The sequence below is a fragment of the Dermacentor albipictus genome, chromosome 7, assembly GCF_038994185.2.
Source record: "Dermacentor albipictus isolate Rhodes 1998 colony chromosome 7, USDA_Dalb.pri_finalv2, whole genome shotgun sequence".
Lineage (NCBI taxonomy): Eukaryota > Metazoa > Arthropoda > Arachnida > Ixodida > Ixodidae > Dermacentor > Dermacentor albipictus.
This window is the reverse complement of record NC_091827.1, coordinates 47,493,533-47,508,766: the sequence shown is the minus strand read 5'-3', so window position 1 is coordinate 47,508,766 and position 15,234 is coordinate 47,493,533. Positions and strand designations below refer to the sequence as shown.

The window sequence follows — 15,234 nt, the reverse complement described above, 5'->3', positions numbered from 1 at the left end:
CAGACAATGACGACTACGACCCTTGGGGAGACATTGTGTAGACGGACGACTAAAGAGGCTATAGACAGACAGGGTTGGCCGACAGCTTTTACACGCACACGCACTGACGACTAGGACCCTCGGTGAGATGTTTCGTATGCGACGCTGTCGCGCGTCGAAAATCGATCAGTTCGGAAATTTGTCGCGAGCTACGAATTTATGTGTATAAACAAAAACACCGCTCTGATTTGAGAAACTAGATGCGCGAAGAAATAAATGTCGGTGATTTAATAACGATATTTTAGAGGGCAGGGTTTGGATAAAAGTTGACGCGCAATTGTGGGAGAATGTCGTATCGTCAACGACGACAAATACGGGGTGCCCGCGAAGGACGTCTCGCGTACAGTTACTTCGTTTTGTGCATTCATTGCTCCCTCAAGGGTCCAGAGAGCATTACAAAATGAGGGCGAACATGCGTGTAGTATGCAAGCATCTATAAAGAAAGATGGAACAAGTAGCTGACATGTTGAATCTTGGCGTCAAAATTCAAGGTGAAACGGACAATTATGAGCCCGCCACTCGACGTTGTATCTCAATCTGTTTCGCGGTAAAGGAAACTACTTTTGCAAGGAAAGCTGTGTATACATGAAACGTTGATTTTGTGGTTGTACATGAAGACCCTAATCTGTGTATGAAATCTTGGTATTTGAGCGAACAATTGATAATGTTTTTTTTCTTTAGGTTTCCAAAGCAGAAGACGGTCATGTGAAATGAGTGTGAGAGCCGCTAATCACGTGGGTTTCTTCGGTTCTCGCGAGAATCTATACGCTGTCAGCATCCTATCGCGTTACATACATGTCCTACCAATACCTGTTTACTTAGTACAGTTTCCTAATGAACTTACTCGGCATTTGCTGTTTGCCGCCTAACGTAATAGAAGACAAGTGAACTGAGACGTACTCCTACTATTTCATTTGGAAACGCATTGCCACAGAACAGTACACAGACTGTTACTTTCGGTCGGAGGATGACGACATCGACGAGATGGCCAAATGCACGTGGCCAAAGACAGCAGTGTAAAACAAAAAAGGGAATACAAAAAAAAATTTCAACTCCAGTACAAAAAATGGCTGTGGCTTAGCTAAGGTTAAGCCCGGGATGCGAAGCATACTAGCCTTTATTTTAGCTTTTGAACCACTGTTTAGCCTGGTGAACTGCTGTTGCTTGGCTATATTTGGTTCGGCTAGACGAAGAAACAACTCATGCAGGCGAGCGCACGAGCTGAGACCCGGCTATGTATACTACGCGGCCGCAAGCGAGCGCACGAGTTGAGCCTCCGCTTTTGCAGCTGTTATGACGTCATATGGTAGCTACGCGGCCGCGCGCGGCGCAGCAAGGAAGGGCGTGGTTGTGCGGCTAGTATGCTTCGCATAAAAAAGGACACACGGCCCCTGAAACAACAAGCCCCCCCCCCCCATCAGCCCTCCTCCTCCCACCTTCACCACCGACCTTGATGATGATCTGCTTGTGGGTCTCCCCGGGGCGGAAGACGAGCGTGCCTTCGACGGGCACGTAGTCGGATTCGGCGTTGGCGGTGCCGTCCTCGGTGTTGTAGTCGACGCACACGGTGCTCTGCGGGTCACCGCCCTCGCGCGCCACCGTGACGGCAAACTCGCCGACGTTCTCGAACACCGTGTAGTGACCCGGGTCGAAGAACAGCCGCACGTACTCCTCCTCGACCTTCTCCTCCTTGCCTTCGTCCTTGGCCCCGGCGTCGCCGCGCAGGTCCGCCTTGCGCCGGATCAAGTTGCCGGCGCCCATGAGTTTGCGGGTCGCTTGGATCCTGCGAGCACGTGACAGCAGCACGTGACTTCCGGGTAAAGCACAAGGGGACGGGCATCGAGACGACAGGCGAGACAAGTGAGACACCCTTGGAAAGTGTACTGACCACTTCTAGCATCGCATTCTACCCGTACCATGCCTAAGAAGCCGAAAGATATTTATTACGCTTGAGGAGAAGCCAAGGACCGCGCAACGATTGATGGAATGCAAAATCATAAGCGTAACGTTAAGACATGGGAAGAAAGCGGTATGTGGATTTGAGTAAGTGGTTCCTGCCTACATTCTAGTTGAAGAGGACTCAACATGTGTTGGACAGTCTGCCTGAAGTTTCCTGCACAATGACGTGTGGTTTCTGACCTGCTGGGGCAGCCTTTCTTTTTCAGTCGAATGAGAGGGATTTGACTCACCTTGACTGTTTAGATTATTATTAAAAGTTAGGGCTAATCGTTTCAACGTTCACAACATCGCTAGTAGAACACTCAATAAGGACACAAGCAAATAAACTGGACAGACGACGTACGTTCAGTTCATTTTTTCACGACCATCCTGTTGCATGCTGTGCCGTGCAGTCGTCTTAAAACATATCCACCCAAGCTTACACCCTGCTCAACCGTTTCCACTCAACAAGGGTGAAGAAAAAGAGCATAAGCCTACGTACCTGTAGTAAGCCCTGCTCTTGGGACAGCGGGCAATGATCTCGTCCCTGGCCATGCTCTCGAGCTCGTCCATGGAGGCGTCCGGGTTCTTGTGACGCAGCTCGCGCAAGATCTGGGTGTATTCCTTGCGGTGCTCCTCGAACTCCTTGGCCTGGGCGCTCTGCTCCTCGCCGAAGAGGCGCATCGTGCCGGCACCCAGAATGCCGTCGGCCAGCCGCTCCTTGTTGGGGCCCATCTCGACGTCCTCCCCTTCGCTGCCGACGATGACGCCGCGCTTGGTGACCCTGTACTTCTTGGAGAGGTACTTGTAGATCAGCAGCCTCCGGTCGGCGATGTACGCCGTGAGCACCGTGGCCGGAAAGAACATGAAGGTGACGGCGCCCTCCCACACCTCGATGACGCCCCACGACGAGTAGGTGATGATGATGTAGAGCCAGATGTAGGCGAACACGCTCCACGTCATGGTGACGAAGAACACGCGCAGGTGCTTGATGCGTCGGACCTCGTTGGGCGGGATCGAGTACACGCAGATGGCGATGATGACGAACATGTTGAACGCGGCGCTGCCCACGATGGTGCCGGGTCCCAGGTCGCCGGCCTCGAAGTTCTGAGCGTAGATCTCGATCACGGACAGCAGGATCTCGGGCGCCGACGAGCCGAGCGCCATGAGGGTCAGGTTGGACACGGTCTCGTTCCAGACGCGCACGCTGATGGTCTGCGTCTCGCCGTTGGGCTTCTTGATGGTCACCTCCTTCTCCTTGGAGGTGATGACCTCGATGGCGGCCATGAAGCGGTCGGCGATGATGGAGATGCCGATGAACATGTAGGCCAGCGCCAGGAAGTAGACTAGGCCGCGGGCGACCACGTCGCCCGTGCTTAGGTTCTCCTGGGGCATCCAGACCGGAAGGATGAGTCCGTCCTTGCACTGCGGGCCCTGCGTGCCGTTCCCGCTTCCGCCGCCGCCGTCGCTGACCTCGCTGGTGGCGCCGGCGGTGCCGAAGGCGCGCGATGACAGCAGGAGCAGTGCCAGGGACGCCAGCATCGCATTTCCCGACCGGAACCTTGGGCTCGCCATCTCGAACTGTGGTCGCTGAGGACGGTCGCGCGGTTATGAGGGGGTGCGCAGTTGCTGGAGAATCGAGCACGGGGCTTGCACGCGAGGCTAGGAAAGGCTTCCCAGGCCCAAGGTGCCTTTCAGGGGCATTCCACCTGAACCAACAAAGAGAAAGAGAGAAAAATGTAGGAAATTAGAGTAACAGCTCTCCGAATGTGTCCAAACGTTTCGCGGAAGAATAAAATCGGGTATATTGAAAATTACTGCTTGAGGAGCAAATGCAGCTTCCTTTTTTATTTTATCTGCCGCGAAGCATATTTGCGCGGTCGTACAATCAAGAAAGCCAGCGACCCCAAAATTTTAGGGTTAGAAGAAATCTGCAATATCTCGTATAGCTTCGGCACAAGTAAACGGTAATTTTTCGACGTTGTCGTGGTTGTCTGCTCAGTTGCGACTGATTACAAATCGGTTTCTCCTACCTGCGTATAACAACTTCCCGCGAAAATTTAATGCGACACAGGCCTTGTCAAGGCTCTCTTAGGCTTTCGCCCTAGTGCACTGACACAGCTGTATTGTTCGTTCTTGCGCCGCGATGAAGCCGATGTGAATTTATTTGCTCGCACTGCTTCGAATAAATAGGAAGACGACCGCACTCGTAACAACTTCTAACGAGCGAGTTTTAGGCATTTGCCAGCGACAGTGGCCATTTGATCTAGATAAACACCGCCACGCGCTTTGTGGCGCAGCCAAAGCTGTAAAACGTAGTTGTAGACAGCAGACATAATAATAAGATGCCCAGGCTAACAACCAACGCTATAGAATGCCAGTGCAAAAACACATAAATGTATCCAGAGAGTGCGCTATTAGCCAAGGCAGTGATTGGGGAATATCACACTTAATGAGCAAGCAGTTTTCGGAACTATCGCGCAAGGTGATACCCCCGTAGTCGCATCATCAGCCACATACGAATCTGTGCACGCCGGTACAGCCAGGACTATTGAGCCTCGACCTCGGAGGGCAAATGCACGTCACTTTGCGTTCTCCAGTACTTGCGGAAGAAGGGCAAGGAGACCGAGAATCGGACGGCGGTTCTTTTTGGCCTTGTTCCCATACAGTTTAGGCCAACGGCTTTGCGAAGACAAGCATCGAAGCCGAAAACGATGCAGGATACCTAGCGGTCCCAAACAAGACGACGCCTAAGAAACTTTCTCTGATAAGCTCACCGGGAAGTTCGATCGCGAACGAGAAATGTAGCCCTTTTTCTTGTGCACTTAAAGTATCCCACGTCGCGTTTCATTTAGTTTCACACACGCAACTAGGTAAAATATAGCTATAGTAACTGTCTTTTTATTTTTTTTGTGTGTGTGTCGGCATGATGTGGCGCCAAGTTACAGTTACAGTTACAGTTACCTTTTACAAGCGCGTTTCAATACGTCAGTTCGAAGCTGTCTTAGCCGTTAATGTAGGCTGACTTGAGTACAGCCCACAACATGGACACACTCATACAGCATGAACATGTTCAAAGCGGACCCGTAGCCATGTCAACCTTGAGCCATGCATATAAATAGCTCTCCCTCATTTATACAGTGTAGTAGTGTGTATACAGTGCAGTATACAGGTAGTGTACAGAAATCGTATGTACTTGTTGATATTTTCTTCTCTACGATAGCGTCAGTTTGAGCCATATCACGACGCGAACGCTCTCAAGAAGCTTCGTAACCTCAGAGTACAAAGTTCTTAATCTGGCAAACACGCAGGAAAAATACTTAAATAAGGCGAAGCCGCTCTGGCGTGTTCAAAACGGAAGCACAGAACTCTACGCTGATGGCGGCCTAAATGTCTGCCTACTTCGACGAACAAACGCATAGTTCTTACTTCTTCATTCAACGAAGAACATAAAATATAACTCTCTTTACGGGCACCTCTTCCCATTTACGTCTACCCCATTTACAGGCGTCTCGTCCACTTACACGCAGTTTCCGGGAAAGTTATAGCCTTCAGCCAACTCCGCTAAACCCAACAGTCGTCACTTCCAAGTGCCCATATTTGATCTCTGCTCCGGGACGGCTTCTAATCCACATTAAAGCGGCGCTCCGCAACGTTAACACGCATTTACGGACTCGGAGCAGTCCGTAAAGTGTGACTTGGGACATAATCTCTTCTTCTCCCCACCCCTCCCCCGACGGAATCCCACGAACGAGCCTGGTTTAAGAGGGCCTTCAGTGCGCTTTCCGAGGGCTTTGGTAAGCGTGGCAGTACTCCGTGCGCGGTGGCGCGGTGACCTTCCGGAAGCACCCTTTTAAGCCAGAGAAATCTGCTTGCTAATGCAACGGCTTTCTCGCGCTGGTATAGTGCGGCGACAGCGGTTCGCCTTTAAAGGGACGCTAAAACAGAAAAACGACTAAGCTGAGCTGTATTAGTGAATAACTCGTCTGAAATACCGGAAGAGCCACCCTTGTGGTTAGAGCGGGATTAAGAAGTCAGAAAATAGATTTAAGCTTCAGAAGGGCGGCGAAGCCCCCCTACATTCTCTTCGCAATTTCAAGAATATCTGCGCATATTTATGGGAAAGAAATGCCAATACCAATAATACCAGTGTATGTTGCCGCACCAGCTAGGCGCGACGTCATAGATCTTGAAGGTGTCTTCTTGGGCGCATATATATAATCCTCTATAGGCGAAGATAAACTACGTGGTATTCTACAAAGTCTGAAATTGGCAAGCTTATGGAATTCTTACGACGCCACAACAACCACAATAGGAGAAACATCTTGAAATTTGTGACGTCACAATTAACTGCCGGCTGCAGGATAAGATCGCGCAATGTACAGATAGTAAGGCGAAACAACACTACCACTATAGATAAGTTTGGCCTTCATTTTTTTTTTGTAGTAATCGACAGAGCACTATAGTCGGATACAACTTTAGAAAAAAGGGGGCGTTTACTCCTCCGAGGCGGATGCACACGAGCATCCACCAATGGGCGCGCACTCTGGACCGACGTCATGCGCCGGACGGCCGGTGACTTCGCCGCTTCGGTCATCTGGGCGGGGCCTCCCCTTTTTTCTAAAGTTGTATCCGACTGTAGAGCATTAACGCAGGTAGAGTTTTCAAAAAGAAGCATTGTGCCCGCCCAAATTACTGCAGTGTTCGTTCGTTGTCGCTCTTTATTTTCCCAGACATCTACATGGTTCACTGGCGCACCCTGCATGTAAAACGTTGCATGATACATAGGCTCGAGTTTCGTCACAAGATGCAGTTTTTTTGCACATGTTCATCAAACCACCTTAAAGTGAAATCGAAATAACACCGTAAAATCGGTTAGTCAAATAGAAAGAAACGTTACGACTTGGAAAGCACCGTTTCCCGAAAGAAAAAGATATATCGAAAAAGCAGGAAAGGTAAAACAAATGTGTGGACAATATTCGTATATCGGCGGGCTGAAATAACTCGCAAGTAGCAATGTGGAGAACAACGAATGAACTGTTCACGCAGTCTGTTCTCAGCGTCGTTTGGCATCCACTGCGTTTCTTTTCTTATTTCTTCTCACAGGCCCCTCGGAAACGCAGCATATCGCAAAGCATGTCTTTTTCTCATGGCGATTCAAAGAACTGATGTGACCAATTTCCTTGAACTGATCTAGAATTCCCCTGACTCATACTTTCGTGTATTGGACGTTGCACGATCCGCGAGGGTGCCCGCTGTTACGATCGGCCTGCAGGGGTACTGAACTACAAGCTTTTCCCAGCCCGATGTAGCTGTTTCGATCGACCTGTGATGTTCGCGATCTTCGAAGAATCGACCTTCGAACCCTTCCCGCCCGCTGCGACGAGCGGCTATATATGTAAAGTCAACATTGCGCCTCCTCGGACAGCCCAGCGGCGCCGGAAAGGCTAGCCACGTTCGGCGGGCCGAGTATTGTTAGTTGATTTGCTGTCACCTTCACGATCTACTTGGAGCAAGAGAACTCCTGGAAAAAAGTGTTTTGCGGTGCTTTCTCACGGGCATCAGAAATCTTCACGGTCGATGCACAGACGCGGCGTCAACTGCGGGGTCAGCTCTGAAATCAAGAGGCGCCTGCTTGGGTCAAGCGTATCAACCCCTCTCTACGACGACCCACTCCCCTCGGTGTGTTCCATGAAACAAAGTGCGGAAGTGAGGGTGTGAACCCTCCTCCTCAAAGGTGGGTCGACTACAATGACTTTGGATGCTCCCATTGGACGAAGGTTGGACGGCAGTTTTCCCTCACCTAGGGATCTAAGGAAGCAAGAGGGTTTTTAAGCAGCCGTTTCCGGCTGTTCGGTGTGCTTTCTTTTCCAGTCATGCTAGACTGATGAAATGTAACGTTCTCCATCCTTTATGCAGATATCGTAAATAAATCCCATATTGCTCGTTCTCGGTGAGAACAAATCCCTCCCTTCAACAACGTCCTTTGCGTGGATGAGTCGGACGACGGCTTTGGGCCAGCTACCACTTATTTCATGCCGGACCCCAACTCTTACACCGCAGGAAACTGAAGGCAAGTGAAGAGCCCCTCATCATCAGCAGCAGCATCATTACCCTAATTATGTCCACTGCAGAGCTACGGCACCTGCCAGTGATCGCTAGTTATTCCTTTCTCCTACCAGCTGATTATATCGTATGCCTGCAAATTTACTAATTTCATCACGCCACCTAGTTCTCTCTCATCCTCGACTTCGCTTCCCTTCCCTCGGTGCCCATTCTGCAACTCAAACAGACCACCGGTTATATCTGGCCTACTCATTATACGGCCTTCCCAGAGCCACATTTTACTCTTGATGTCAATTAGAATATTAGCTATCACCTCTTTGCTGGCTGATGCACACTGTTGTCTTCTTCACTCTTCGCTATCATTTTTCGTTCCATCACTCGTTGCGCCGTCCTCAGCTTTTCCTCAAACTTCATTGTTGACCTCCAAGTATGTGTCGCATACGTTAGCAGCGGTAAAACGCAGCGATCGTACAATTTCGTTTTCAAGCGGCAAACTGCTCTAAGAGCCCCAATAGTTCATAACAACGGTCCGAAAAGGGATGTTCTTGGAGCCAAAGTACCGACGAGAGGACATGCCTTCACATCGGGGCACGTTTTGCGAAGTACATATGGATTGATTGATTTATTGACAGAGTTGTTGTTGCGACGGAAACCGAGTCCCCTTGTCTTAACGTATGCACCGCTGCATTCCTTGTTCGACCAATGTCGATCACTTCGTCTCAATCTTCCTCCAAACTTCTGTCTTGTTTGCTTCTTCTTAAGCCTTCTTTTTAAGCCTTCTTCTTAGGCGTAACCTTCGGTTCCGGGAACTGTCGTACGCACAAGTCGAATTCGGAGCTATACTGCCGACGGCAGAGACTGCAGGACTCGGGAGCGGACGTGAACGGGATTTGCCGACGACGCTGCGGCGTGCCAGAGAATTAAGCTCGCACCCCGATGACTGTCCCTCGCGGGCCCAAAACTTTTTTTTCCGCGCGGCAGCAATCAGAGGCGGCGGTCGTGAAGCTGTCACTGGCGAAGCCGTGATCCCCGATTCCCCCCGGAGAAGGGCGAGCGTGCCGCAAGGAGTGACGGGATTGCAAACAATGGCTGCAAGCGCTGCTACCGAATCAGTTTCAGGACGGCTCGGCCGCGTCGCCCGCCTCCCGAACGAGGGTGTGGGCCACTCAAGGCGATTACTTTTGGCTCCGCGCCGCACCCCTGTGGAATCGACAAACACCACGTTGTCGTCGTCGCCACCATCGACACCTACCGGGAAAAAGCAGCATATACGCCACCGACCTTGACCGTTATATATGTGCCCATATACATGTTTCCTGGGTGATCCTCCCTAAACGCAAGAAAGGACCCAAGATAATTTGTACCTCGAGTGTGCAACACATATGTCCCGCGATCTGCTCCTCTTTTCTGTGTTAGCAGTCGGCGAAGTAGACGGTGAGCTTTCAGCGCCTTCTGCAAACGCGACAGCATTCCAAGCAGACGCCGCGATTGACGCAAAAGGTTGGGAATTAGAAGAACTTGAAGCTGCGCTGCAGCTACAATGAAGTTGTGGTTCTACGTGTACAGAGGGCAAACCAGAAACAATCGCTTATTTCTATGGACGTTTTAGCGCGAACGGAAGAATCCATAAAACACAACGAGGGGTACACGTTCTTCTGCCGTTTTGTGTTTCGCATGCGCTACACACTGTATGTGACGTCATACCAAACGGTCGATCGGTGCATCATACTTAGTATATTTTTCCGGGCTGTACTCGCACATATGCCGGGCCAACGCTTTCCGATTCTGGGCCAAGGTCGTCCGACGAATATACCCACATGGCCAAAGCATGGTGAAAAATGGGCCCGAAGTTGCGCCTAGATTAGTCCCGATTCATGCAGTACTATATGGATGCAAATGGAAGCAGTCCGTCATGCCATGTCGCACTCCCGGATGACGTTGTGGGACATTGCTGGTTTTATATCGCCACCTAAATATTCTGGCGTCCGGAAATCTCCCACATGAAATTGCATAGGGCACTCTGGGCTTTGCAATCATACGGTATCAATACATACCTTCATGAAGACTTAACACTCGCATATACGACCAGCTATTCTTTTTTTTTTGCTTTTTGCACTGAGGTAGAGGGACGAAAAACAAGCCAGTGAGACAAAGAGAAGGCACTAAAAGCGAGTCTGTGCGGGAATTCACAAAGGGTCACGCTACAATTGATTGTTGACGTAGCCGCGCGTGGCCCAAGTAACAATACAACGACACCCAACCACTTTAATTAGCATCGATTGTCCATTTTCGTACCCTATATATCCAAACTAATTTTGTTGTTATTCCAAGTAGATTATGTCAACGCTGAGAAAAAAAAAACGGTCATTCCAACCATCGCCCATTGAACGAACCGATCAACAATGTCGCTTCCGTATGCCTGGACTCCAGCACGCTCAGTAATAAGGCTGATGAAAGACCTGAGTGAGGTCTTTATGAGTATGAACACTAGTTACGTTTCTCATTCTCTCGTGCTAGGCACACGAGAAATCAGTCGCGTGATGTCTGACCTCAACCGGTCGCTTGAGGAGTTCGTTGGAATGGCGCAAAGGAAAAAAAAGAAAATAGAAGAAAGTGAGAAAGACGACGTCGGAAAAGATCAAACAGCGCTATTTCTTTCCAGTGATGGATTGTTGCTAGCAGACACCTCGGAGTACCGTTACTGTCTAAATAATGGGGAGAAAACAAAAACAGATTCATCGGTCGTGCTGAATAATAAATGATGTCGTGGCCAGTCGGGCGGTGGAAGGGCACAAAAGAAGTTAGACGACTCACTGCGAGGAAATTTGCGCTCTCGCAATGCAAGAAGGTAAAGGACAGACAGAGCCGGACCGACATAGCGCAAAATCCAGGACAAAAGGAAGAAAAAGGATGACCCCAAGAATATGCACACGAACTGTACTATTGGCTCGAGCGAAAGGACATCGCATCAATAAAGCACGTTAACGGCGGGACGTGGGAGCGATTGACAGTCGGACGGACGCCATATGTCCTGGAAACAGAGGGTTACGAGAGGGAGTAAGGAGTGAATGGCTGACAGTGTGGGTTAGGGGTGTAAACACGCTGGTACACGCAAAGAGAAAAGCGGGACGGGGGATCCAATGTCGGGAAGCCTGGCCTAACTCGATCTGCCGTGCAGGCAGGACGGAGAAGTAAACAGAGCGGCGCGGGACAGGCCACGGGCTTCTGTTTGCGAAGGAGCTCGCTGTCAGCTGTCTCGCCGACTCCGGAAACAACACAAGAGAGAGAGAGCGAAAGAGAGAGAGAGGGGGGAGAACACGCAGATTCGAGAGGTATAGCGTTTTCGAGACTAAAACGTGCACTGCGAGTGCAGGAAGCGCGGTCAGAGGGGAATATAGCCCTGGGGCTTCTTCGCAGTGTTGATTGGTTGGAACAGGAGAAGTACGTGGAAAGAAACAAGATAACGAGAGAATTCAAAAAAAAACTTGACGGAGCGTACGTTGCCGCTGGTGTACAGTGGCATTCACTGTACAACGAGTGAGGGAATGAAAAAAAAATGATACGCGTAGCATTGAGAGACAGGAAGAAAGCGGTGTGGATTGGAGAGCAAGCGGGGCTGGCCGATATTAGAGATGACATTAAGAGGGGGGAAATGGAGCTGCGCGCACCACGTAATGCGTAGGGCAGATACCCGGTGCACAATTAGGGCTACATGAGGGGGGGGGGGGTCAGGGCAAGGGAAAGGAAGCGCAGCCGAGGACGGTAGGAGATTAGGTGAGGTGATGGAATTAGTGAAGTGACAGGCATAAGATGCTTGTTAGTTGGCGCAGGACAGGGGTAATTGGGGATCGCTGGGAGAAGGCCTTCATCTTGGAGTGGACATAAAGATGATGATGTTAATGATGATAATGACGACGACGACGAAGACGACGAGGATGATGATGACGATGATGAGACTGCCGTTTGGACTGGACGAGCGAGTCCAAAGCGTTGCAGCAGCGCTAGCTTTATTATGCGTGGAGTAACTTGACTCCTTCTTCCGCGCGGTGAATATATATAGTGAATATATATCACTCCATGGTTGGGTTTAGCGCCTCAAACAAAGTATACGGTCCACGAAAGACGCCATAGTGGGGAGCACATGTTATTTTGACCATGTATGGTTATTTACATGAACAGAAAACGCGCCACGAGATATCTTTTTTTTTTGCATTCCTTCTGATGAGAATGTGGCCACCACTATAGGGCATCGAACCTGCGACGCTCTTTCTCGGCAGCAGAGGGTTACAGTAGTGCACTGGGCTACCGCGCTAGCTTGGAATAACTGACCTTTCTGCAGTAAATGGAATTTTTAAGTACGATACGTCTGTTGCTGGTGTATACAATTCAATATATCTGGCGAAGGCGGACGTTGGCAGTACATTGCGAGTTTCTTCTTTTTTTTCTTTTTTTTTGATACCCCGCTTGCACTCAGGTATAGTCGTTACAATCACTTTTCAAAAACGTGTTTCCGGAACAGTGTTGCCGACATCAAAGGTGCACATACAGTCAGACCTGGAGAGATAATTAAGAGGATTCAAATTAACGCAAAGTAAAGATTATTCATATATTTTCACTCGCTGCTGCAAGTATCGCTTCTAATACCGATAAATGCCAACACTCTTATGTATTGAAGGCTCTTAGCAGTAAAAAAAAAAATAAAAATAAAAAATAAACTTCAACTCTCCTTTTCGTTAACTCAAACAGCGTGCACCAATTACGAGCCACCATTTTCTCGATGCACTTTGAGATTGACATAATCTAAAGATCGATCCTACGTGGTCGATAGCTTAACAAAGTTCACCTAATGAACTAATGCCGTCATGCCGTTTCCGTGTTGTCATAGCCGTGATGTTCATGCGGCTATCATCATCTTTGTCGCGGCTGTTGAGCACGAGGTCGCGGGATCGAATCCCGGCCGCGGCGGCCGCATTTCGACGGGGGGCGAAATGCGAAAACACCCGCGTACTCAGATTTAGGTGCACGTTAAAGAACCCCAGGTGGTCTAAGTTTCCGCAGTCCTCCACTACGGCGTGCCTCATAATCAGAAAGTGGTTTTGGCACCTAAGACCCCATAATTTAATCTTTGTCACGGCCGTCACTGTCGAGCCATTATCGACATCATGCCGCCTTCGTTACTGCAGTATTGCTGACGTCATTGCTGACGTCATTGTCCTTGCGGTCGTCGTGCTGTCCTCGACCATACGACAGCTCCGGTTCTCTTACCGCTATTTTCTTCGTTAGAGTCCGTGCCCTGTTTACGTACCCTGCTTTAACCAAAACGCGAGCAGCAAGCTAACTAACCAACGAACGAATGAACGAATTAATTAATCACCAAGCAAACAAATGAGAAAAAGAAGGAATGAATGAATAAATAAATGAATTGATAAATGGCTGAATGAAGAAAGAAACGAATGAACAGACGATTGAGAAAACGAATAAATGAACGAACGAAGGCACGAACAAACTAATGAACCAACAAACAAACGAACAGCATCGGTTCGTTTTCTAACTAATAACTTCTCTTTGCAGTTAAGGAGGGGGGGGGACGCGCACTTCTATACCGAAACGTGAAATAACGCCCGAGCTGGCTCGAGCTACACCCCACGTGATTCTATTCATTGGCACGTTCTTCCATACGGGTGAAACTGCCTTCCACCTAGCAAACTGTTATCGCTCAGCCCAGTCGCACCCCATCCGTACGGCGCGGTACTGTGGCACAGCATCCGCGAAAACAGAAACGACGGGGGAAGAAAAATGCTTTCGCAGTTTTCCCTTGTGTGCTTAGAAAATAACGCGGCGCCACAATCTGCTGATATCCCGCAAATTAAAACAAATCTTTTTTTTTTTGTCCTTTCTCGCAAATCCGAGGCCTTAACTTTAGCGTTGTTTTTTCCCTCTTTCTCTCTTTCTTTCCTTTCTTCTATTATTTTTGCCCTTTTACTCGTTCCAACAATGCCGGCTGCCGCACGCAATAATAGCGAAGTAACTGCACTTCCTTCCCGGCATTCAATTCCCTCGCAAACAGCCGCTTGATAATACATCAAAGGCTACGCTCCGCTGTACAAAGCAACGGGCCGTAATGCGATACGCTTTGAAAGCAAAACCGATGCCTGTGAATGGTTTACACGTTTGCTCGCGCTGCTTCGAGAGCTAACTAAAGTATGCACAAGAACGCGTGCTACCGTAATGTTTCTTCGAAATAATTGAGCCCTGACGCGTTGTACCGGACATGTAGTTAGCAATAGCGACAAAGCAATATAAAAAAAGAAAATCCCGAAAGGAAAGAACTAAAACTTCAGCTGTCGGGAAGCTGTAAGCATCGCTCGTTGAACGCCTTTTTTTTTTCTTTTTTTTTGCGAATGACGTGTAGCCAAATCGGCGCGCAAACGAGTCGAGCGATATTTATTGTTTCAAGCTGCGAGACCGAAAAAGCGGAATAAAAGAAACTGAAAGAAAATTGAAAAAAGGAAAGACTCTGCAGTAAAAGCAAAACAAAAGAGAGCCTGTCTCACGCTAAAGACAGCCGTTTCAACGTCCATGTTTAAAACATCGACGGACGCGTTTTGTACGTGTTTGTTTACACAGTGCCGCCGCATAAATAACGCCTTTCCCGCTCCCCCCTACCCTTCCGAGCCATCTTTATTCCTTCTTTACATCAAACGGGAGCTCCCAAAACAAAAAAAAAACAAAACAAAACAAAAAGACTCAGAGCTGCAGCTGGCGTGAAGCGCCGGCGCTTAAGCCTGGAGTATTGCGAATGCACCGAACGCGAGATAACCATTCGTTGATTTCTGCACGGCCTGATAACTGCATGGTTTCCCCGTAAGCTTTATTATTGAACTGTTCTTTTCAAGTGAATTAATATGATTTAATTAAAACCAGCATTGGTTAATAACGCTTCAGTTACAAAGTTACACGGCGTCTATCGTGATTGCTGATTCACATGTTCGGGCACTTTGGAGTCGCATTCTGCGCATCTTATTTTTTTTTTCTTTCTAACTTTTTATTAATTCTTGAACTGGGTTTAACGTACGACATTAACAGGAGGCCTTATTCTAATATTCTGGGGTTTTACTTGCCAAAAACCTTGATATGATTACGAGGCCCGATGTATAGTGGAAGACTCGGGATTGACTTCGAGCACCTGGG

At 49.0% G+C, this 15,234-nt stretch overlaps 1 protein-coding gene across 6 annotated transcripts in view; it reads right to left on the bottom strand.

The window, feature by feature from the left end:
* The window catches only part of Calx (sodium/calcium exchanger 3), a 339,781-nt gene that overhangs the window by 97,220 nt on the left and 227,327 nt on the right, over positions 1-15,234 (bottom strand). For all 6 annotated transcript variants that reach the window (XM_070522204.1, XM_070522200.1, XM_070522205.1 and 3 more), the window contains 2 exons: positions 2,480-3,686; positions 1,489-1,822 (listed from right to left, as the gene is read on the bottom strand). In XM_070522204.1, the coding sequence (XP_070378305.1) occupies positions 1,489-1,822; positions 2,480-3,552 (1,407 nt within the window). In that variant the 5' untranslated portion in view covers positions 3,553-3,686. The remainder of the gene's footprint in view (positions 1-1,488; positions 1,823-2,479; positions 3,687-15,234) is intronic.